This window comes from Penicillium crustosum (genome assembly GCF_028827405.1).
Source record: "Penicillium crustosum strain IBT 35664 chromosome Unknown utg000004l_segment0_segment0, whole genome shotgun sequence".
Taxonomy (NCBI): domain Eukaryota; kingdom Fungi; phylum Ascomycota; class Eurotiomycetes; order Eurotiales; family Aspergillaceae; genus Penicillium; species Penicillium crustosum.
In genome coordinates, this window is record NW_026623125.1 from 1,241,522 (window position 1) to 1,265,581 (window position 24,060).

The 24,060-nt window shown below is 46.5% G+C and overlaps 10 protein-coding genes across 10 annotated transcripts; 7 read left to right on the plus strand and 3 right to left on the minus strand.

The window, feature by feature from the left end:
- Window positions 1-53: 53 nt before the first annotated feature.
- N7487_009529 (Hsp70 family protein) lies at window positions 54-2,558 on the minus strand (the record flags this gene model as incomplete). Its single annotated transcript, XM_056877259.1, has 9 exons — window positions 54-283; window positions 352-505; window positions 556-766; window positions 823-923; window positions 984-1,083; window positions 1,152-1,443; window positions 1,494-1,560; window positions 1,612-1,656; window positions 1,719-2,558. 9 exons carry the CDS (start codon window positions 2,556-2,558, stop codon window positions 54-56), a joined length of 2,040 nt encoding a protein of 679 aa, XP_056725839.1.
- Window positions 2,559-2,957: 399 nt separating this feature from the next.
- N7487_009530 (uncharacterized protein) lies at window positions 2,958-4,703 on the plus strand (the record flags this gene model as incomplete). The annotated part of the gene is made up of 3 exons (XM_056877260.1): window positions 2,958-3,227; window positions 3,306-4,092; window positions 4,147-4,703. The coding sequence occupies 3 exons, from the start codon at window positions 2,958-2,960 to the stop codon at window positions 4,701-4,703; spliced, it is 1,614 nt and encodes a 537-aa protein (XP_056725840.1).
- A 1,889-nt stretch (window positions 4,704-6,592) lies between these two features.
- On the plus strand, window positions 6,593-8,192 carry N7487_009531 (uncharacterized protein; the record flags this gene model as incomplete). Its single annotated transcript, XM_056877261.1, has 3 exons — window positions 6,593-6,947; window positions 7,011-7,415; window positions 7,456-8,192. 3 exons carry the CDS (start codon window positions 6,593-6,595, stop codon window positions 8,190-8,192), a joined length of 1,497 nt encoding a protein of 498 aa, XP_056725841.1.
- A 564-nt stretch (window positions 8,193-8,756) lies between these two features.
- Window positions 8,757-9,014, plus strand: N7487_009532 (uncharacterized protein; the record flags this gene model as incomplete). The annotated part of the gene is made up of 2 exons (XM_056877262.1): window positions 8,757-8,862; window positions 8,926-9,014. 2 exons carry the CDS (start codon window positions 8,757-8,759, stop codon window positions 9,012-9,014), a joined length of 195 nt encoding a protein of 64 aa, XP_056725842.1.
- A 487-nt stretch (window positions 9,015-9,501) lies between these two features.
- N7487_009533 (uncharacterized protein) lies at window positions 9,502-13,513 on the plus strand (the record flags this gene model as incomplete). The annotated part of the gene is made up of 2 exons (XM_056877263.1): window positions 9,502-10,534; window positions 10,644-13,513. The coding sequence occupies 2 exons, from the start codon at window positions 9,502-9,504 to the stop codon at window positions 13,511-13,513; spliced, it is 3,903 nt and encodes a 1,300-aa protein (XP_056725843.1).
- A 2,216-nt stretch (window positions 13,514-15,729) lies between these two features.
- N7487_009534 (RNA recognition motif domain-containing protein) lies at window positions 15,730-16,557 on the plus strand. The gene is made up of 4 exons (XM_056877264.1): window positions 15,730-15,852; window positions 15,912-15,984; window positions 16,055-16,161; window positions 16,228-16,557. Exons 1-4 carry the CDS (start codon window positions 15,833-15,835, stop codon window positions 16,319-16,321), a joined length of 294 nt encoding a protein of 97 aa, XP_056725844.1. The 5' UTR covers window positions 15,730-15,832; the 3' UTR covers window positions 16,322-16,557.
- Window positions 16,558-17,282: 725 nt separating this feature from the next.
- N7487_009535 (gelsolin/scinderin family protein) lies at window positions 17,283-18,461 on the plus strand (the record flags this gene model as incomplete). Its single annotated transcript, XM_056877265.1, has 1 exon — window positions 17,283-18,461. One exon carries the CDS (start codon window positions 17,283-17,285, stop codon window positions 18,459-18,461), a length of 1,179 nt encoding a protein of 392 aa, XP_056725845.1.
- A 104-nt stretch (window positions 18,462-18,565) lies between these two features.
- Window positions 18,566-19,241, minus strand: N7487_009536 (uncharacterized protein; the record flags this gene model as incomplete). Its single annotated transcript, XM_056877266.1, has 3 exons — window positions 18,566-18,723; window positions 18,794-18,898; window positions 18,965-19,241. 3 exons carry the CDS (start codon window positions 19,239-19,241, stop codon window positions 18,566-18,568), a joined length of 540 nt encoding a protein of 179 aa, XP_056725846.1.
- A 657-nt stretch (window positions 19,242-19,898) lies between these two features.
- Window positions 19,899-20,638, plus strand: N7487_009537 (sulfotransferase family protein; the record flags this gene model as incomplete). Its single annotated transcript, XM_056877267.1, has 2 exons — window positions 19,899-20,560; window positions 20,620-20,638. 2 exons carry the CDS (start codon window positions 19,899-19,901, stop codon window positions 20,636-20,638), a joined length of 681 nt encoding a protein of 226 aa, XP_056725847.1.
- A 153-nt stretch (window positions 20,639-20,791) lies between these two features.
- Window positions 20,792-21,955, minus strand: N7487_009538 (SGNH/GDSL hydrolase family protein; the record flags this gene model as incomplete). Its single annotated transcript, XM_056877268.1, has 4 exons — window positions 20,792-20,817; window positions 20,874-21,421; window positions 21,486-21,577; window positions 21,644-21,955. 4 exons carry the CDS (start codon window positions 21,953-21,955, stop codon window positions 20,792-20,794), a joined length of 978 nt encoding a protein of 325 aa, XP_056725848.1.
- Window positions 21,956-24,060: the final 2,105 nt, after the last annotated feature.

Here is a 24,060-nt window from a genome sequence, read left to right on the forward strand (position 1 = left end):
GTCAGAATAAAAACAAAGCAAATCTAATCATGCTGAGAACAGGATCCTGGTGCTCATGCTACACCTGGTCGAAACGATGCCGCAATGCAAATCTGGGCAGACCCTCGGACTTCTTGGCCTGCAGGATACCTCAATGAGACCTCCAGGTTACGACCAGTAAGGCGTGCGATAATATCGTACCAGACTACATAATATCTGTTCCCCGCATTTTCCTTCAGCTGCAATGGGTACTGGTCCATCAACCCTGTCAGATCTACCACGATCAGGGCAGCAGATTGAGAAACTAACTGAAGTAAGCCAATGATCAAAACTAGACAATGTAATGAGTGAAGGTCCCCGTAATAGACATACCTCCTCTATTCATCTCGTGCTCTAACTGATAGTGGTCCTTGATATCGTTCTTTTCTGAATTAAAGAGTCTTTGCCTGATTTCCAGATCTTGGCCTTCTTCGATAATCTGGAAATACGTTTCCATGAAAGTTTCGTCAAATTCCACCTCGCGACCCTTTCCTAGGTCAATATGGAAGGGCGAGAAAATATGGACAAGGCTCTTACCTTTTTGATAATCCAATTCAAACAGTTGTCAATGTAGTACTTTTCGTCGCATGGGTTAAAGTAGGGAACAATGTTTCGGTGCGCCACAAGCTTTCTGTTTTGTGGCTCAATTTGTAGGATACCAATATTTGCAAGGATGTTACGGCGAGGTCCGTTGCTTTTGTCTATCGCACGGTAAACAGCTCCACCAGAGACAATTGCTTCCCATCCGCTGCAAAAATCCCTCAAGTTAGTATTCATGTTGGCAAAGAGTATTGGTAAGCTGACCTGTCTTTTGGATAGCTCAATTGAAGGAGGCCTTGAAACCTTTCCCCCATGAAATGTCGGAATGTGTTGGACTGCGAGTAACCACCCACAAAGATGACTTTCTATGAAAGGGTAAAATTTTATTAACTTGTTTCCCAGTCAGGCTACAGAAAGTAGCTTACCTGTAATAACAGCTTCTTCTCTGCGGAGATATCAAGCTGTTCTTGGATTAAGCGCGCAATATCGTTCAGGCTTGGTTGAAACCATTGCTCCACCCCACTCCTATAACAAAGTCGTCAATCAGTAACCCAGGGACAATATGATTGAATAGATCAAATGGGATGTAGAACCTATGGATCTTAATCATGTTGCTTTCAAAGCTAATCGCGCCCTCAGATCCGGCTTGTAGATTTGGCTCTAATCCGTGGAAGTCGAGATATTCGTACCCGTCTAAGCCGCGACTAGAATCGAAATTACGCTTCAGCTCTTCCTCAAACTTTCGAAAAACATTGTGGAAAAGTTGATATTCGGTTGAAATTCCCTTCGCGGAGAGGACTGCGTCAGATTCTGAGTCAGAATTGAAGCGATCTTGGAGGTCCTTCTCCATGGCCCGGTTGACACAAGTGGAACCACAATTTGCACCTATTCCAAGCTTCAGCTGAAATACGTTGAATAAAGTATATGGCCCTTACCGGTTGGGACAGTTGCCTCATCCAGGCGAAGTGGGTTTTGTTCCTTTACGGTATATGTGGTGAAATCCTTTTGGAAAAATTAGTCGTAATTGGTATTGTACTCCCTTATTTATCTTACCACTGTGCCTCCTCCAGCATCGCACACCAAGAATGTTTCCCCTTTCTTTGGAGGTGAATGGTTAGTTTGTTTATAACTGATACGACAGGACTGAAAAATCCGCATACCTGTAACCGCTTGGTACCGATCATCACGTCAAGCGCAAAGGCTGCAGCTGCCTCGGGCTCATTAATTATGAACAAGTCTAGCGCTTCAGATGGCTGACATAGTGAAGCTCTCACTGCGGCTGCTCTCACTATTTCTTGCATGGACCAAGAGGTTCGCATGGCCCATCCGGCGGGAGTAGCCAGGGAGAATTCCACTGGGCTTGTCTCCCGAAATGTTTCGTGATCTTTCAAATGCTCTTTGGTATAACAAAAGACTTCAAATAAATAGTCCGTAATAACATCTTCTACCGTTTTCCCCAAATGTCTGAGCGTCTCTTTCACCTCGCCCAATGCATCATTCCTTCCCAAATCTGGACCAGGATTTTCCAGAATGAGTTTAGTGAGTCTGATCAGCCTGTTGGAGGCATTTAAAGATGCTCCAGTCGAGTGCGCATGCTTCAAGTGCCTGCGTGCTTCATAGCCCCAATGGTATTCATTACTCCCCAGGTAGAATATCTCACTTGGAACCTCACCTCTACTCTGATCCCGACCTGACCCTGGCCAATGAGTGATGGACTTGATTGCATTCCGACCCACGTTGAGTGGACGTTTCCCAGACTTGAGCTTGTAGTATGAAACTGATGTCATGGTTGTTCCGAAATCGAGGCCAATTATAAACCTTGGTCCGGGGCTCATTTTGTCACCCGCGCTCGCAGTTTTCGTGGGGATCGAAGACCGAGGGCTGACCATGTCACGTCCCGACGTAGTCGGCGCGACTAGACCTTCATTCGTGTCATTGATTTGTCGAGCCTGTCTTTTCCTCTGGGCTATATCCTGAGACAGGATTCGCTTGGGAGCCATTTTGGCGAGTTGTAGAGTGGCCGTTATGGAAGGACGTGAGGAAAATGCGACCAAGAGCACAGCAGCCTTCAACGAATATCCTCTCATCGGGCAGATTGCAAGGCGTTCTGACGAATTTCACGCTAGCAGGGTTCTAGTTTCACCAATAACGCAAGTTGACTGCGCCACCTTGTTGGCCCCCAACACTCCCTTTCATCCTCATCGGGGGCGAAAAAGAAATAAACCCCTTCCCTATTCCTAAATAACTTGCAACCATGCCCATTGCTTGACCTTAAACAAATCATATTATCAAGAAGTCCGATTGTCCTACTGGGGCGGATGATTTACCACGTCGCCCTCACGGTCGCAGTCCATCTATCAGCAACTCAGGGCTTGCTCCCACAGTGCATATTTTTCAATATGAATCGTCAGCCACCATGTACACGTTCCTCATCGAGGGGAAACTCAGCCGGCTCGTATAGTAAATGGGGGAAATGGCACTGGGATACCAGCCCAGTGCCACCGCCACGAACTGAAGATCATGATCTCGCCCTCATCTTGACCAACAAGCGAAGTCGAACTAAACCCACGCGGTTTCCGGAGCCTGAGATCTATGGTGGCGAAAGGAATGACCCCCTCCACGACCAGGAAACACCTAAGAGCCGAAAAAGGCGGAATTTGGCGGTAGAGGTAGGGGGCGCTTACCGATATAGATGGCCCAGGTGAGGGCACGTTTCGAAGATCAAATCCGCTGATTCTAATTTGAAGATCGAGCCACCCATTCGCAAAAAGGCAGATTTGGTCTGTGAAGCAGCCACCTTCACATCAAATCGAAAGGATACCAATGACAACACTGGTAGTTTAGTACCGGCTATCGAAAGCATTCCTTCAAAGGGCGATGACGAGCCATCATGTGAAGTAAAGCTTCTCAAGCATCAGATTGGTCTCTTAGCCACGCGGCACAGCCACATGTTAAAAAGTTTGGAAGACCAACTTTTAATCTTGAAGGATGAAAACTCAAAGCTTTACGGATATTTGGAATGGTACCGTAAACAGGAAAACGCCAAAGCAAATTACCCCGTTGGGGATATGGACAGCGTTAAAGAATTGAACGCGGAGCTTGAGCGAAAAGACAGCGAAATTGGGGAGAAGATTAAACAGAATGAGTGTCTCACAGAACAACTGAACTCGATGGAGGGATTAAACAGCATCTTGAAAGACTTCAAATCTGGCCACATTATGTCTACAAGATTTTCGGAGGAGATGATTAAACTTGAAACGAATACGTGCAGAGCTGCCCGCGTCCTTGTGCAATGTTTGTCTGGCCCTAATATAGCGGGATTAGGGATGTCGACCAGAGGAAAGACGAAGCTTGACTCTCTAGTCGAAGGTACATTTGGTACAATGGATCTACTCTCAACGTACCCCAAATTGGCAATGTGTGCCCTTATTTCTCGATTTCTTCGAGATCAGGTGTTTCATGCAGGCTGCTGGGAGGCTCTTGCTCGAGAGGGATACATGTTGAGGGGCTATCAAGAGATCATTCAAAAAAGCTGTGAGTTTTTAATGGCCACGTCAGACTTCATTACCCCAACCTAATAAAATAAAGTTGCCCAGGGTACCATTGAAGGCTTTCATAGAGCTGCCATTGAGGTGATGTTGGAACGGAACCACCAGTTTCGCGATTGCTGGGTTCAATCCCAAGTGGAAAACGCCCAATGCAAATTTCTCAGTCTTTGCAATTCATTGCTCGATGAGAGCAAAGTAAAAGATGCAGAAAAGGACATAAAAGAGGCTTTGAACCGTCTTCTGACAGACGCATTCTATTTCCGCGCCCGTTGCATACCCCCTAATGGCAGTCACTACGAAATGGTACACTTCGAGCCAGGAGATGTATTCGATTCAAATTTTATGGAGGCACGGGGAGTAGATGGCACCCCTGTTTCCGTTTCTGACGGGAAAATCCATCTGATCAGGCTTTGTGTTCATGGGTGTCTAGTTACTCATGCAATTGAGGTGAATTCGATTGGCGCTGGCTCTCTCAACATGCTCGGCCAAGCCTTTATCTCCACTATGGATGAAGGTATTAGTACTACAGGAGGGGGAATTTTGAAAAGTGAAAAAGCCATTATATTATTAGGTGATGATCTCGAGCACAAGCTGTGATATCCTCAACGCACAGAGTACTCCTCATATTTCCATTTAATTGATCAATCTTCAGAGCTAGCCAAAGCCCCTGGTGAGATTGGTGGGGGAATATTGCATCGTTGAACGACATATTAATTACTTCAATTTACATTATTATTTACACAAAATGACTCCAGTGTCAAGGATTTCAATGACCGCTTCTGCATTAGGTTCCTGACGCAAAGATTCAACCACCCTCATGCAGGCTTGCCAATAGCCGGTCAAGAAGTCTGGAAATGACAGGGAGAGATTTTCCAATGTTTGGATGAATTAAGCCAAAAGGTCTTCAACATCCAGTATCGAAGAGGGGATTTCCGAATGAATCAAACAAAAGACACAAGCAAAAACATACAACAGTGAGGATTCGCTGGTGGTCACCCACCCAACTACTAACTCACCGGCGTGTGGCTTAAGTACGGCTGAGCGGACGGGAAGCCCTGTTTTCCACACCCTATGGTCGTATGTACCCGTACAAATGTGCGGGAGGATTATAAGGTATAGATAACTTGGTTGTGGTAGGGCTGGGAAGATTAAAATAAGAGCGCGATAACTACACGTAGGGTGATGATTCCAGAAGCTGGGCGGAATTGGGCAGCAGGCGATCGTCGGTGATATTCGTCACATGACTGGTGAGCCTCCACCTGGGAATGTCCCAACATGCTCTCTTATTGTATCAGGTGGAAGATCCTGACTAAGGTATTCTTGGGTTCATTTACAAAACCCTACCATAGCCTTCACGCATGATGATTACACGGTCCCATGGATATGTGCTTTGCCACTACAAATGGCAGCGGCAAAGCTTATGTTGTAGAGAGTGCATCCTGCATTATGCCAGCCACAAACCGACCATAACGCCTATATACTTGAGAGTGTTAATGGTCACCATGTTTTTATTGCCCGTCTTCCCACAGGTGTCTATGGAATTACATATGCGTCGATTTTGCTTAACCAAATGCTGCAGACCTTCCCCTCTCTCGAGTTTGGACTTATGGTAGACATCGGGGGTGGTGTGTCGAGTAGAAAGACTGATATCCGCCTTGGAGATGTAGTTGCTAGTACACCGACTTCTGCTTCTACCTTTGGGGGTGTCATCCAATGCGACTATGGAAAGACACTTTATGGTTGATCTTTTTAGAGAACTGGGTCACTCAACAAGCCTCCCCGATATTTGTTCACCGATACTCAGATTGAGGACACAGTATCAGATGTACTTCAAAAACACGAGAAGAACGACTTCCTCTTTAAGCCAACCTACAACCATTTTAGAAGTGAAGATACGGACTGCTTAGCATGCGATCAGGCACAGTTATACGTTTGTAACCCGCGAGATCCTAGGAAGCCAATGATCCGTCATGGTCTAATTGCTTCTAGGAATCAAGTTATGAAAGACCCCAAGACAAGAGATGCTCTGGCACAGGAAATGCATATCTTCTGTTTCTAAATGGAAGCTGCTGGGCTGATGGATAAGTTGCCGTGTCTTGTTATCCGGGGAATTTGCGACTATTGCGACTCGCATAAAAGCAAACGATAGCAGGGATACGCTGCTCTTACTGCAGTAGTTTACACAAAAACGCTTCTTGGCGTGCTTCCCGGATACAATGATGCCAGTAATTCTAGAAAGTAGCCAACCCACCGCATAGCCCCTTCCCCAAGTGATCTTGAGTGCATCAAGGGGATTAAGCAACCCTCTGTCCATCCCCTCGACACGTATCAAAATATTGGCAAACGAAGGGTTCCAGGCACTGGGGACTGGGTCCGAAATGAGCTGTTATTCCACACGTAGGTTGAAACAGATGATACCCCATTGCTGTGGGTGTCAGATTGTCCAGGATGTGGCAAAAGCTTCATCGCGCAGAACGTCATCTCTTATGTTCAAGAACTTTCTCCTCAACGCGCCATTCGGGCAAATTACACTTCAATTGGGTATTTCTTTTTTCAAGCACACCGATTCCGAGACAAGGAAGTTCCACCGTGCATTGCGGGATATCGCGTTCCAAATATATCAGAACGATCCTTCCTACAGGGATTATATCAACGCCGACTGTCATTCACCCGATGACATTAAATCCCTTTACGCTGCATGGATAGTTTTGTTTATGGATTATTATCTCAATCCCCTCGCAAACGTTAGTGGTAGTGTGATAATTGTTCTTGGCGGTGTGGATGAAGCTTTTGAAGAGAACCGTCGGGGGTTTTTAAGGCTAGCCTCGGACTTCCTACACCGTGAGTACCAGAATACCAGATTCTGCCACTAGAGAACATACTGTAACATCTCGACCTAATTAGATCCTATCGAGCCTCCGATCAAAGCTGTTCTGCTTGGGAGGCCAGAAATATACGACGACCTGATGGAAGCTTTGGATCTACCGATTTCAACTATTCATATTAATGCCAACAGGAACATCGAGGATATCACGACCTTTGTTCGGAAAGGCATCCCCAAGTCCCGGTCAATAAGTCGGTTTCCGAAACTACAGTGCCTGTCGATTGAAAATACCTTAATAGAAAAGGCCAAGGGCATGTTCCTCTGGGCCGACCTGATGTTGACCGAGCTTAATGAGAGAACCAGGGTTAGCACCATGCTTGAAAGCCTTCACAAAGCACTCAAGGGATTCGATATGATGCTGAAGCATGTCCTGGAGACACTCAGTAGCAGGCTGAACGAGGAGGAGGCAACCGATCCTAGGGTGGGTGGCATGTTCAGATAGACCGTTGAGCTTGAATGTGCTAGGCGAGATACTAGCAGTGGAGTTGCAAACCAACTATAGGAAACTGGGATTGGAGGACGCATTGCGTATACGGTATACTTCGCTTTTTGTGCTCAACTGGGAGGACGGTTTGACGATAGCAGACTTAGTCAGTGGGAAAAGAAACAGCTTTGCTCAACCTCGAGATGACGGATCGGTTGAGAATTTTCAGTCTTCCAGCGAGCAGGAACAGGAACAGCAATTCAATTCCGATGATTTTACAACCCAAGTCGTCTTCTCCCACGCTTCAATTCGAGACTACCTTCGCAACCCAAGCTATGGAAAAGTAGCTGCAGGAGATGAGTCGACACCTGTTGGCGTTGACGTCGTACAGATGAGCGTGAAAGCTTTGAATTTTTGTCTATCAGAAATAGCTAATGGGAATGGTCCCTTCCCGCCGTCCTCCCTGCATAACTACGCCATCCACGAGTGGGTGAGCCATCTAAACCATGTTTGCAAATATTTAGACAAAATCGATCAACAGCAGAAGCAAGAAACAATTGTCTTACTTTGCCGGATCTCAGGGTATTCGAATCTAAAAGAAATGTTTAACACTGGCGCTGCTCCATGTCCCGTTACCTTGTTCATAAATCGTCAGACTATCGACTTGATTGTCTCTCTTCTAGCTGATCAGGAGTGTGCCAATATGATCGATGACATTGAAACGCAGGAATGGATACGTGTCTGCATTCAAGAGCCTGGTCAGCTATTCGTCCGTTAGGTCGTGAAGTGGCTAGCAGGTGGCTCATGGACTCCTGGCATCCAGAGTTCTGCATGGTCATGGTTTGGGCTATCGTTATTATTCTCAGTGGAGGCAACCCACGCCATTTGCTAGCACCCCCAACTGCATCTGTTGACACTGTACTGGAAGTTGCTATGTGGGCACAATTCGAGGAAATCACGCGCTGGAATCACCACGTCGAGGCTTGTCTCATTGATCTAGGGCATGACGATACCCTTCTTCGAATAATTAAATCCTCGGGATACGGATATTACAAAGCTAAAAAAGACTATTTCTAAAACTGGAGTATACTGCACTACGTCTTACTTGGGCTTTAGAGCGACGAAATTAGAGATAGGATAATGAGAAGAAGATTATCTGGTCGGATAAATATTCTATTAAAATTGGTAAAGGGAAGCGCCACTAATAGGTCTTTTTTATTAACCACCGTAATAAAAAATGGAAAAAAGATCATATTATAATATACTTAAAGTCGAATAATATCTCCATAATGATCTAGGGAGCAATGTTCGGTGGTGGTCATGGGAGAATGGAATTGAAACTATGATACAGCCGCCGCATTCGCCTGATTTAAACCCTATTGAATATATATGGGCTAAGCTCAAAGAAATGATTGATCGCCTAGATCCGGACCTTGACAAATTTGAAGGTACCAAAGAGGAGCTAATTTATTATTTCTAAGAGTTAGTTCATGTGGGATAGGCGATGCTAGGACAGGATTACTCTGATGGGTTGATTTCTAGCATAGGGCACAGGGTTGAAGCTGTAATTGATGTAAATGGATGGTATACCAAACATTAAAAATCGATTAAATACTTTGTTCAATTGCCTATATAATGTAAATTTTTACATATTTTTACTATATAAAACGGGGATATGGTAATTAATTAAAGTTAGTATGGTGGTTTTGCTGAAGTTGCGTAAGTGAGATATATATTTGACGGGGTGGCCGTACGCAGACTTTTGCAATAGAACTGTAGGAGCTGCAGATCTTGGCGCGCGAACTCCCATGCAGGTCTGACGTGGCAAAATTCGACGTGGCAAAATTATATAATGCTGAATACATTTAGCTCATAACCTGGCGACGGTAGTGAAGTTTTAAGAAATTTCAACCTCCCCTTTTTGGTATTACCAGTTTTCCTCTATACAAGCGATCTTGTCTGTGCCTCTGAGAGACTGTTCTTTACTTTGGATCGAACCAGCGCTGCGATCAACCGGAACCGACTGCGAGTGGTCAATATACATCTTGGCTTTCGGTAGCCCAAAAACCTAGTCCAATCCTCTCGTAATGGCTGGGCAGATGGATACCGAACTTAGAAATCACAAGGATTACACTGTGGGATGGGTATGTGCTCTGCCAAAAGAGCAGACTGCGGCGACAGCCATGCTAGATCGAAGACACCCCGGGCTCCCGAAGCCGCGGAATGATCCCAATACTTATACCCTTGGATCTGTTGGCAACCATAACGTTGTGATAGCTTGTCTCCCAAAAGGGCAGATTGGCAACAATTCGGCAGCGAACGTTGCTGCCTGGATGATCTCAACTTTTCCGTCCATCAAATTTGGCCTGATGGTGGGTATCGGCGGCGGTGTTCCACCTAAGGTGAGACTTGGTGATGTAGTGGTCAGCACACCAGTGGGCCAGTTCCCTGGTGTGGTTCAATGGGATTTTGGCAAGGCGAAAGAAGGCGGCGGCTTCGAACGGACCGGGTCGCTGAACAATCCGCCCACGTCTCTGCTCACGGCCCTCACAGCGTTGGAGACGGAGCATGACTTGGTTGGCTCTAAAATACCAGAGTACTTGGAGGAAATGAGGGAGAAGTGGCCGAGACTTGTACCGAAGTACCTGCCGTCTGATTTGCAGGATATATTATTCAAAGCAGATTATAAACATGCAAGCAGGCATGCCTCGAATCTCGATGATCCTTCCGATTTTGATGATATAGATGAGGATGAAGGAGAGAGCTGCCGACTCTGCGATGAAACACAGGTTGTGAGGAGAAAACCGAGAGATATGTCTGTACACTTTGGTTTGATCGCGTCTGGAAACCAGGTCATCAAGGATGCTGTGTTGCGAAACAAACTCAACAAAGATCTTGGTGGTAATCTCCTTTGCATCGAAATGGAAGCGGCGGGGCTGATGAATAACTTCCCGTGTATCATCATCCGAGGAATCTGCGACTATGCGGACTCACACAAGAACAAAGATTGGCAGGAATACGCTGCAGCAACAGCTGCAGCATTTGCAAAGGAATTTCTAACATTCTTGCAACCGAGCGATGTTGAGGGAGAGCGGCCAGTGAAAGAACTACTTGGACAGAGTTAGTCAACCTTGAGACCTTCTGCTGGGTTTTGATAGCCTTCTAATAACATGGATATAGTTCTTGACGCTGTATCTCAGTCCGGGGAAAATATTAAAAAGATCAATAGCCATTTCGTTCGAACAAAAGGAAGACCTGCATATACTTAATTGGATTACGCCAATCAATTATGGCCCTCAACAAAGCGATTTCTTAGGAAGAAGAGAACGCGGAACTGGCCAGTGGGTTCTGGAGTCGACCCAATTCGAGACATGGAAGGCGACCAAGAAGCAGACAATGTTTTGTCCCGGAATGCCCGGAGCTGGCAAAACTATCATCAGCTCGATTGTGATCGACCATCTCGACCAGGAGTTTCAAGCAGACCCAACAATTGGCATCGCTTATATCTACTGCAACTTCAAGTGGCAGGACAATCAGAAGATCAATGATTTGCTGGCAGCATTACTAAAGCAACTGGCTGGGCGGTGCCAGCCTCTACCAAATAGAGTCAGAGAACTCTACAAACATCATAAAGCCAGAACAACGCGGCCATCAACCGAAGAAATTTCTCAAGTTCTCCAGACCGTAGCAGCCACATTTTCAAAACTCTTCATCATCGTTGATGCACTTGACGAATGCCAGACATCTAGCCGGCCACATTTTATATCGGAGCTTTTCAACCTTCAGACACGGCACAGCGCGAATATCTTTGTGACATCGCGATTCATATTAGAAATTATCCATCAATTCGAAGGCGCCCTATCTCTCGAGATCCGCGCGACTGATGAGGACGTGCGGAAATACCTGGAAAGCCATATGGGACATCTACGACCTTGTGTTCTTGAGAGTCACCAACTGCAGGAGGAGATTAAAGCTGCTATCTCCGATGCAGTTGATGGAATGTTTCTGTTGGCTCAAATTTATCTTGGTTTCCTCGATGACAAACTGACCATAAATGATATCCGGAGGTCATTGAAAAGCTTTCATAAGCAAGACCGAGGGTCAAGTGAAGACGAGAAGACTGAGATATTGAGCCATGCCTATGACCAAGTCATGGAGAGAATTAATCAGCAGCGGCCGGGTTTGAAACAACTAGCAGTGAAGGTTTTGTCATGGATCACCCATGCTAAGCGGCTTCTTAGTATACGAGAACTTCAGTATGCCCTTGCAATAAAGAAGGGAAAGTTCCAGCTTGACGAGGGAGACCTGCCACATATGGGAGATATGGTATCAGTCTGCTTGGGATTGGTCACCATCGACGATGAAAGTACCATTATACGTTTGGTGCATCACACCACACAAGAGTATTTTATGCGATCTCGGGAGGACTGGTTTTCCAATGCCCACACCGAAATTGCAGAATCCTGCGTCACCTGCTTGTCATTTGACGTTTTTGAAGCTGGATACTGCGCATCGCATGATAGCTTGCGTGCAAGATTGGGAACCACTGTTCTTTATGGCTATGCCGCGAAGAACTGGGGACACCATGCCAGATGCTCCCTGAATGAGGACGAGGGGTTGATAATGAACCTTCTTCAGAACACCTCCAAAGTATCTGCCTGTAGCCAAGCTATGGTATATGACGGAAGTTGGTATGGTTTCGATAACACTATAACTAAGATGACAGGTTTGCACCTTGTAGCATACTTTGGAATTGGAAAGTTCACTTCGAAGATGCTTGAGAGGAATGCTGCTGTTGATCCTTTGGATAGTTATAGTCGAACTCCGCTCTCATGGGCGGCTGAGAATGGGCACGATGGAGTAGTGAAGCTACTACTTGAAAGGAATTCTGCCGTCGATTCTCTGGATAAATCTGGTCGAACTCCGCTTTTATTAGCGGCTAGGACTGGTCGCGATGCAGTGGTAAAGCTACTACTTGAGAAATGTCTCGTCGATCCTCTGGATAAATCTGACCGAACTCCGCTCTCATGGGCAGCCGAGAATGGGTACGATATAGTGGTGAAGCTACTACTTGAGAGAAATGCCGTTATCGATTCTCTAGATACATCTGACCGAACTCCACTCTCGTGGGCGGCCGAGAATGGGCACGATGTAGTAGTGAAGCTACTACTTGAGAAGGATGCTATTAACGATTTTCTGGATAGATATAGCCAAACTCCACTCTCGCGGGCGGCTAAGAATGGGCATGATGCAGTGGTGAGGCTATTGCTTAAGAGGAATGCTGTCGTCGATTCTGCGGATAAATCTGGCCGGACTTTGCTCTCATGGGCGGCTGAGAATGGTCGCGACGCAGTGGTGAGGCTATTACTTGAGAGAAATGCCGCTGTCGATTCCCTGGATATATCTAAGCGGACTCCACTTTCATGGGCGGCTGAGAATGGGAATGATATAGTGGTGAAGCTACTACTTGAGAGGAATGCCGCTTTCGATTCTCTGGATAAATCTAGGCGAAGTCCGCTCTCATGGGCGGCTGGGAGTGGTCACGATGCAGTGGTGAAGCTATTACTTGAGAGAAATGCCGCTATCGATTCTCTAGATATATATGACCGCACTCCACTCTTCTGGGCGGCTAAGAATGGGCATGATGTGGTGGTGAAGCTACTACTTGAGAGGAATGCCTCTTTCGATTTTCTGGACACATATGGCCGGAGTCCGCTCTCATGGGCGGCTGGGAGTGGTCGCGATGCAGTGGTAAAGCTGCTTCTTGAGAGAAATGTCGTTGTCGATTCTCTAGGAAAAACTGGCCGAACTCCACTTGTGTGGGCAGCTGAGAATGGGCACGATGTAGTGGTGAAACTATTACTTGAAAAAAATGCCGTCGTTAATTTTCTGTATAGCCAAAGTCCGCTCTCACTAGCGGCCAAAAATGGGCATGATATGGTAGTGAAGCTACTACTTGATGGGAATGCCGTCGTCAACTCTCTGGATATTTCTGGTCGAACTCCGCTCTCATGGGCGACTGAGAATGGGCACGACCTAGTGGTGAAGCTATTGCTTGAGAGGAATGCTGTCGTCGATTGCATGGATAAATCTGGCTGAGCTCCGTCCGCATAGGCCAAGAATGGGCACGATGTCGTGGTGAAGCTATGCAAGATCATGGCAGATATTCCGACGCCACATAAGAACCCCCAGCCTTCGACTTCTCCTTAAACACCTACACCGGTGTGAGCGTACGAATGTTAATATTTTTGATACGGCAGCACAAAAGCCAGAGGAGACGGCCTTTGCAAAGGTCAGCTGCACGAGGATCACGCTGTTATTCATCCGCCATCCCAACAAGCCCTGTTTAGGTTCTTCGTAACCTCAGGGCTCGTGGACTTATAAAAATGCGTTTTCAGCACAATGCCAACACTGAATTCACGGAAAGCATGTTCTCTGTGATGGATGGTTGCCAGGCTGTTGAAACTTTGCGATCCAAGCGATGCCAAACTTCTGATCTAGTGGCATTCCTAGTTGCAGTTGCTTATATTCCTCACTTTTATATTCTGGTCGTCAGTTGACAGCGTGTCTGCGAGAATAAGACATCTCTATTCGTAAGCGCAAGCCTACAAGTAAACACTTTCTACGATATTTTCACTTCCTACATCGCTATCGATAACCCCCGGGGCCTCATAATAGTTACTATACTTAGGTGGATGGATAGATAGACGACGTCATTCACCTCTGAGCCCATTTTAGGCCTCAAGCTTACAGGAACTGCAAGATCGCCAAGTCACATGCATTTCCGAACCTAGCATCCCCCGACTTTACATCCAAAATCTTTTTACCAGCTCAATGATCGGAGCGGTGAGCAAAGGTGAGCAGATAGAGTCGTTGCGCTTCCCCCTCTGTAGGCGACCCTCTACCGCTCCCCACCTACAAAAGCTATCCTCCTTCTAGACCACTCTTCACAATATGGCATTAAGATCTCTTGCGAAATGAAAATTTTGTTTGTTTTGCTTTGCTTGCAGTATAAACATTCTAGTAGTATCAGTGTTACTGATTGGACACTGAGTATCACTGAAAAATCAGGGAGCATTCAATAACCACCCACTAAGCACTCACTGAGCATTAGTCATTCTGCACGGGACTGAACTGGGTATGATCACTGATCGTGCTAACATCTACTCAGTGAGCCTGAGCCTGAGAACTGTCATAAAAGGGTCGGCAGATCAAATAGGGAAGCCCCACATGCCAGGGAAATCCGGAACGTCTAGTTACATATGTAAAAGGCGGGTGATGGAAATACTTCTTGTGGAATTTCTTTTGCACGAGCCAACCGGGGCTCTAGATTTAGGTCCTTCGACACTACATGGTTGATAGAAAATCAGAGTTCCTACTCGGACTCGATATGTTCCTGATGCAGGGATATAAGCCGAAATCAATATGAACCGAAGAAATGCATCACATGCCTGTTAGCCATATATCAAATATACAGGAGTCCTATTATAATATAATCCTCCCGCACATTTATAATGATACATACGACCATAGGGTGTGGAAAACAGGGCTTCCCGTCCGCTCAGCCGTACTTAAGCCACACGCCGGTGAGTTAGTAGTTGGGTGGGTGACCACCAGCGAATCCTCACTGTTGTATGTTTTTGATTTTTTGCTATAGCTGCTAACTAGCTACTTGGGGATGATGGAGGAAGAATCCTTGCGTATTCAATCTAGGCAGAGCAGGGTATTTATTTGCACCCTGAATATAACAAACAAGCGCTCCGGATGCAAGCAAACAAACAACGGGAGGTGGGATCATCTTACCAATTTTCACCCTTTTTACGTATAGATAAAGAGACAGACATATAAGGATAACTGCTCTAGAATTACTGTGTTATTTTTAAGTATGCAGGTATCTTCAAATGGAAGTTGTATGCAAGATTAACTTGACCATATCCACTTCTGTACCTCTTTATATCCCACCTTAGCCTAGGTGGTGGCGCCGTGGCTCCATTACTGCTCATATGCATGATCCCTCTTGAACCTGTAGATCACACTAATCTGGTGGTCCATCCAGCAGCCAAGAACATCGTCTTGTTGGGTTCCGGATACTTGTCAGACCATCGTTTGACGCTACAGAAATTCTGCCGTTGCATCAGGGAAGACCAGATTCCTTATAGCCACCTATGTGGAAGAAATTTGATTGGCGAATAGGAGTTTGAATGAATGGTTAGAATGAGAAGAATCTAGAGAACCACAGTGAACGAACGTGATCAATGGTAGAGTTTGCTCTTTCGCCTCCTTCAAATACGTGCTCACTTTTTATGCGGGGCGAATGAGTTTTGCCTCTCACCGCCACGAAGGCCCTATATCTCCTCAGATGCCCCGCATCTTTTAATTCTCTTCATCAACACCTCGTGACTCTCCCTTTCTTTCAAAATGTCTAAGATCTACGTCGGGTATGTCAAAAACCATCTAATCTTCATGCTGATGTGACACTTGATACTGACGATCCCAGAAACCTTTCATGGCACACCAGCGACGAGTCGCTGCGCGCGGCCTTCGGTGAGTTCGGCAACATTGTCGACTCTGTACGTGAAAAATCCAAAAACTCATAATTTTCGCTTGGAGCAAAAACACTAATATTTTCATCTCTTCTAGATCGTCATGGTTGACCGTGAGACTGGTCGCTCCCGTGGATTCGGTTTCGTCACCTACTCTTCCGCTGAGGAGGCCGAGGCCGCCATCAACGCTCTTAACGAGCAGGAGTATGTTTCCAATCCCCTCTCCCCTATCGAACACTATAAAAAGACAATGAGCTAACCTTAATCTAGCCTCGATGGTCGTCGCATCCGTGTCAACCTCGCCAATGCCCGCCCCAGCGGTGGCTTCAACGGCGGTGGCGGTGCCGGTGGTGGCCGCTGGTAAATGTGATCAGTGACCCCGAAAAAGTGCGCGATGGTTATGCAGAACGAGAAAAACGTGATACCTTGACGCTTAGCGTTGGTGACGGTGCTTTGTGCGCCCCTGAGAAATCAGTCACAAGGCAGTTACTAGAGTTACTTATGAGTAGATAGTATTTCCCCTCGGTGTTTCATATACCTCAAAGGACATTTGGAATTTCATTTCGGAGCCGATCGATTCGTGCACTGATTTACACACCATTTTTGCTTTTTTTTTCTTCTGTAAATTTCTTAAAAGATTCTTGTGCCCAACTTTATGCAAGGCTACCATGAGGCTGGATTTGTAGTCAACTATTGGTCGCAATGTAGCAGCTTGTACATGATATCACAAGTGGGTGTCATAGTGTAGCAAATGTAAACAGAACAGGACCACACAATGTTGCGTGTCCTTGCAAATTGCAAAATACGATTTTTTTACTCCGCTCTGAAAATTTCAGTGAAAATTTCGTTCGGCAATGGCATGTTGATATCATTGACTTCCTTTGAAGGTTTTCCACCCAACTAAACACTTCGCTGTTTGGTATATGAGCTCTTCTTGATAGCCAGTGTATAACTAGTACATTCCAACGTAAAATCGCACTCAAATGAGGCCACGTTATGGCAAAAAAAAAAAAAAAAAAAAAAAAAAAGGATTTTTGTGGCATTCTAACATGATGGTTCAAACCCCTCTGGCGAGAACTCTTTCTCCTAAGCCTCTTCTACAAGTTTCAGCCTCATATAAACATAGAATCAAGCCCTGTTACACTGACTAAAAATAGTATCTTGAACATTGTCGACGTCATTGGCCAATTGCTCCCAAAAATGATGCCCCGCGGCTCAGCCACCTGGACCCACCGCCACATCTTGCATGTTCACTTTATCAACAACACCTTCAATCCTACACAGCACACACATCACAATATATCACAACATATCAATCTGAAAATATGGCACCCCATGAAGGCCTCGTCCACCCAAAAGAATATGACATCAAAGACAGCAACGTCGAGCTAATCGGCAGCGACCTCGACCACCGCGTGAAGTACAACTCCGCCCTCACCGAACCCGCCTGGAAAAACGTCGGCCAAGCACCAGGCCTCACAATCTGGCGCATCGAAAACTTCCAAGTAATCCCCTGGCCGAAAGAAAAGACCGGCCAGTTCTACGACGGAGACAGCTTCATCGTGCTACACACCTACAAAGTTGGCGACGACAAGCTCGGCCATGATATCTTCTTCTGGCTCGGCAGCAAGACAACCCAGGATGAAGCAGGTGTTGCTGCATACAAGACTGTCGAGTTGGATGAGTTCCTGCAAGGCGCTGCAACACAACACCGCGAGGTGCAACAACACCCTTCCGACGAGTTCCTTGCTTTGTTCCGGAACTACTCGATCCGGTCTGGAGGTGTACGCTCTGGATTCACGCATGTTGAGCCCGAGGAGCGTATGGAGGTTACCACGCTCCTACGTGTCTTCAAACATCCTGGTATTGCCCGTGTTGACTCGCTGATTGTGCATGAGGTCGAGCCTACGTGGAAGAGTCTCGATGAGAACGATGTCTTTGTTTTGGATAAGGGGGATAAGATCTGGGTTTGGCAGGGGAAGAAGTGTAGCCCGATGGAGAAGGCTAAGGCGGCGCAGGTGGTTAATGATATGACGCTGGCGAAGCACGTCGATGTTGAGGTTCTATCACAACTTGAGTCTAGGTCGAGGATATTTGTTGACTTGCTTGGCGGGAAGGAGACCGCTCCTACTACGCTGGAGGCGCCTAGACCTGGGCGGTTTGCGAAGAGGGGTGCTGATGAAAGTACCCGCTCGCGCAAGCTTTTCAGACTCAGTGATGCGTCTGGAAACTTGTCGTTTGATCTGGTTAAGGATGGCGGACGGGTTGATCGGTCTGACTTGGATGGGAACGATGTTTTCCTTTATGATACCGGCAACAGACTCTGGGTTTGGCAGGGGGCTGGAGCTAGTGCCAGTGAGAAGGCCATGTGGCTCAAGGTTGCTCAATTCTATGTTCGGAAGATTCAGGAGAGTCAGGAATCTTCTGAGGCGTACCTCACGCCCATTTCGAAGGTTGCGCAAGGCCATGAGAGCCCTGCATTCTTGAAGGCTTTGGAGGTTTGAACTTGTATATATAGCATTACTGCGATATTTAAATGAAATAATTGATCATCATCTTCCAATTCATCTGTGTTCCACCTTTGAGTCTAAAATCTATATTTATTATCTCAAATCAGACTATAATCATTCTGCCCCTTGTCCAAAGCATCAGCTTGTTTCCGCAGCACATCAGCCCGGAATCTCCTGAAAGCAGTTTCAATTCTCTTCTTGCTCTCCGGGTCCGCGTTGATACTCCTCGTCCCTTTCGCCACGCCACCAGCAAAGCCTACACAACACAATTCCGTTAGCACGATTTTCCTAACACCCAACTATGCCAAAATCAAAAATAGCCTTACCGAGCTCTCCACCCAAAAACAACCCACCAGCCGTAGCAAAGAAATAGGTCGCGATATCGCCCAAAGTAGTAGGCTTCAACAGTGGCGTGAGGTCCGGGATAGACTCTAAACACAAAGATTAGCCACACTATTCCTTTTTTCAACCTGCAACATTCCAAGTGACAAACATACCAGTCCTCCCATCCTCAAAAATAACCTTCGTAGGCTTCTCCTGCGCACGAACAGCAGAGAAGAACGCCTTGCGCGTACTACGCAGCCGGATGGCGGTTAGAAGACCGAGACTAACACCGACCGCAGATCCAACTGTTGTCCATAGAGAAATCGAAGATGCAGCTGCATTGAGCTTGTCGCGGTCTCCGGATTGGAGGTCGTGTTGGAGGTGCTCGTCGGCGAGTTTAGCTAACTCATCGGAGCGGCGTTTGCGGAGGATGGCGAAGGATTCGGACATTTTGGGTTTGGTGGATTCAAGGAAGGGAATTGTTTTTTTGGAGTTGTAAAAGGAAATTTTGAAGAGGACTTAAGAGTGTAACAGCTTGAAATAAATCAGGTCTTGGAGCTTCCAACCTTGGAAGCTTGGAGCTCAGGTGGTGACGTCATAGTGTCCCAGATCGGAAACCAGCTTGGAAGTTCGACTTTGGAGAAAACAGAGAACGTCGAAGATCGTAGGATTCCCTTCTGTACTTCTGTCGCCCATCTACCCTGTCGCGTCAGTGTTCACATTTGGAGGCCCCTGCCTCCTCGGGTTGACTAATTGCCGTCACTCACATTTGAGGTCGCTTTCAGTCTCAAGGCGGAATATATACAATTGGATTATGTTGAAAATGTTAGAACGATCCTCGACTATTGCAATTGTAGGCTTTTTGGCCAAATGGGAAACTCCAACAGATTCCATATCCGACTATGCCCACATTATATCTGGACCTATTTGATCTAGACGTGAAATTTATACGAGAATGGCTACAAGTTTAACCAACCAGAACCAATTCCCTAGCTGACGTCAGATTCAGCCTCAGCCCTCGATATAAATGCTTCTCCAACCCCCTTAAGCAAGCCTCCGATCAAAAGCACTCCAAGAAAAGCCCCCCCCCGAAGGAAAGCACTCAAGATGGTCCGCTTCCTCAGCGATAACCGCATAGCCCCAACGCCCACTTCCAACCCGGAACAAAAACAAGACCTCCTCGTAATCGGCGCTGGGCTTCCCCGCACAGCAACATCCTCCCTCCAAGCCGCCCTAGAAGAACTAAACCTAACCCCATGTCTCCACATGGCCCAAATAATCCCCCATACATCTCGCCAAGAACTCCTCATCGCAGCTACACATACTAAAGATACCGCAACACGCCAAAAACAAATACAAACCCTGATCGCCGGCTACGCCGCGGTGTGCGATATGCCAGCTATATTCTTCCTCTCTGATCTAATGGACATGTACCCGGATGCACGGGTGATCCTGACAACGCGTCCTAATGCGGAGACATGGGCAGAGAGTTGTCGCGAGAGTCTTGGATTCTTTTTTACGAGGTGGTTTGCTGTTCTGGGGGTGCTTTGGGGCACGGAGAGACTGTGGTTTAAGCTTAATATGAGGATTTTGGAGTGGTGTAGGGAAAAGTTTGGGGCTGGGGAGGATATATTTTCTGCGGGGTTCTATGAGAGGTATAATGAGTTTGCCCGGGGGGTTGTTAGGGAGCGTGGTGGGCAGGTTTTGGAGTTTAAGGCTGAGGATGGGTGGGGGCCGCTTTGTGATTTTCTGGGCAGGGAGGTTCCGGGGTCGGTGTTTCCGAGGGTTAATGAGAGGAAGACTTTTGTTTTTATTAAATGGGTTTTAGTTTTGAAGGGGGTTGTTAGTTGGGGGGTTCTTTGGGGGTTAAGTTGGTTGGCGTGGAGGTATCTTGGTATGTAACCTTTATGTTTGACTGTTGTGGTTTGGGATGGATGGTTTGATAAATTTTAAATTGTTTTTCATTATATTTTTAATGTTTTGTTCCACGGTTCCTATATTCATACATAGGAGAAACCAATGCACACTAGGTAAGGTTAGTATTGCGCAAGGCATATAGTGGGAAGCAAAAGGGAAACGTACTCATTATCATCTGGAATGTAACGGTCCAGAGATGCCACTGGTGGGATAAAGACGAGCCGTTATTACTCTTACTCTTTAATGTAGGCTGAGGCGGAGCCGTATATGCAGGCAGACTCGGATCAGCGGTGCTGTCGTCAAGTTCCTTTTCACGGACCTTGCTAAAAGCAGTATTATTCTTCGCGGTGGACGTTGGCGCCTTGAGAAGGCCTTCTTTCTCAGCTTGTTGAATGGCTGCCCACCATACTGAGGCCATTTCCTCGTATCCAAGGGCTGTTGGATGAATCTCATCGACGAGTTGCTTCCACTGAATGAATGTGCTCATATCAGCTAGGACGAGGCTTTCATTTCGCGCTCGGCGTTTCGCTGCAATTTCTAAATATTGCGTGCTGATATCTGTGCCCAGTTGGGGCTTCTTTCCGTTGAATGTGAGGGTTGAGAGGATGATGGTTGTGTTGGGAATATTGTCGAAGAGGTATGTTAGGAGAGAATCCATCCGCTTGCCTGCGGTGTCTACTTTGTAATTTTGCAGCGCATCATTTGTGCCAGCACTGTAAGGGATATATTAGCATGTGAAGAAGACATGTTAGTTTGCACTGGCAATTGGAGACCCACTTGATAAGGATTAGATTAGGTTGTTGTGGGATGATCTCCTTGACATGAGAAGCAATTTGATCAATTCTCCAGCCGATGTGTCCGTCATGATCCTAGGAAGAGTCAGGATATACATAATTTTTGAAAATGAAACGAAGGGCCAAAACCGGATAACTCACATTATCACGCATGGTACCACTCTTCATAGTGCCAATCATATCAACATCCCAGCCAGCATAGCGTAATTGCTGTCGAAGCCATTTCCGATATCCATTTCCATCTTTCGATTTGTACCCTCTAGTAATAGAAGCACCGAGCGGCAGAATCCGAAGGGGAAACGGCTTCGTGTCACGGGTTTGAAGCGCAGAGACGTCAGAATCTGAATCTAAAGGCACCAGAGTATCATGAGAAACGGTAGGTGATGCCGATACCAATGTCAGCCATATTAGACAAGCCTGGACAACCCAGAAAATGGGCGTCGACTGCCTCATGGTGACTGGTGACTGGTGACTGTGTGGAGGGAGCTTTGCGAAAACATCAAACCGGGAACCCCCATTTTCTTATATTTACCTTCCGAACAAATTTTAACGTCAGATCCGAGCGATCAGATGTGCTTTGTAAGGCTTTTGATTTGCCGGTTTTTTGTGTAAGCTAATTTAGGTCCACTGGGGGGTGGCTGGGCACCGGTGGATAACTCAGGGGGCGATCTTACCACCTGGGCATGTATCTAAGCCTCAGTCAATCCAAACCTGTTCAGTTTACCCCTGGCGATCTTTGTGACGAGTCTCTGTGATTTCTTTGTTTGTTAGAGTCAGGCTGACATTGAAATATATTAAAAGCTGTTGATTAGGTAAAGGCAACAAGACAAAATGATACAAGATAAGTTTTATTGAAGGCTGGTCGCGCAACAAGACTATTCCTGTTTGGGGTTAGTTCCAGAAGGCATCAACTTTCCCGAGACTTTTCCAGGGTCTTCCCAAGGTTTTCTCCCGCTTCCACGTTGTTGATTGGCATTCCACATTTTTCTAAATTTGCTTACATCCCAACCTGGTTTAACCTTATCGGTTATGCTTCTATTGCATGTCTAGAAGCGAGCACTTCCAAGGTTTACATCCTGGCTCGCATAATCCTTCTTGTGAATCAACACAAAGGACTCCGTACTCTGGACGGAATACTCAATTTGGTTCTCCGCTTGGGCGCCCGCGGAAATCGTCCTTGAGACACTAGGCATCGATCCATGGGACACATTGATTCAAGCGAAGTCCGGATATAGCGGATGCTTTGGTGACTCGGACGTTCTATCGGGTATTATTGCCGCCCAATGCTTTAGCGTGAGGCTATTCAACACCTAACTCTTATCATAGAGGGTAATATGCGCCCCATTACTTAGGCGAGGTGGGGGGAGGGGGGCTCGTTCTAAGACCCTTCGCCCCACGAAGAGGCATGGAGGCTCATACAAAGAAAGCGGGGGCCAATTTGTCGGCTTGAGGCAAAGGGGTCATGCGGAGCAGTGCCTGTGAAACACGATTCAATGAAATCAGCTATCTGACTTCTTTGGAAGCGGACGTTTCGACCGGATGCAGCGTTGAATGAATACAGGCTGACTAGCTTGACTAATTGGAAAGCCAAGACGCCGTGCGCCCGTTGCTAGGACAAGGTTACACCTACTAGATTCATATTCCGCACGTTGAGGTGAGCGAGGTACTCGAGCCTACAGTCACCCGGGGGTTATGGACACAGCCGTGATGAACTATCTTTAGATCAAAACAGTATAATTGCGGCCCTAACAAGGAAAGATCATCGTACGAAAATAGCTTCTCATTATCATGCGTGGGAAGCTTTAAAGAAGTGAAGAATTATGGAGTATAAAACCACAACACGGGCCATAGCGGAATCTCCGACCACAAAATTTCCCACAATTTTCAGCACATGATTGAGGCTCTTAAGAACTATGTGTTGGCAGTGCCATGGCCCCAATGCGGGCAATCGGGTGCATTATCCCTCGGACCCCGTGTGTTAGTGTAACTTAGTCGCATGACAATATACCCTGACAAAATAAAATTAAAAAAAAGAAGAGAAGAGGGAGTCCATGGGCAAGTGGCTCGGGAAGTGGCCAAGAAAACGGCGCAAACCCTTGGCAGTACTTTGGACGACTAGACACATATTGATCATCAGTGTTGGAAAGGAACGCTAGATCCCACAAAAGCTAGGCTTCCAGTGTAACCCGGATTTAGTAAGAAGCAAACTCTGTGGTGAGACAAGATTCATTTATCACAAAGCGAGTGGCGTGGAATAAATATCATATCCTCAATTTGGCATATATATTGTCATGAGAACACACCCAATGCGCCGGTGTTATCACCAACAATGTGATGTGTTCACAGCGGTTAGCCCTTGCATCATGGAATCCTGGACTTCACTTGAATAAGTTCCATCTGTGAAATTCCATATGGACATTGAGAGATGGTCCTTTTCGAATGATGAGCTTCTGGGTAGGTATGCGGGACGGACCGTGATAACCTCAAGGACCCATGGTGCCCCGCACAGGATTACCACATATATTCTTCGACGAAGTGCCGTACGGTATGGCCATATT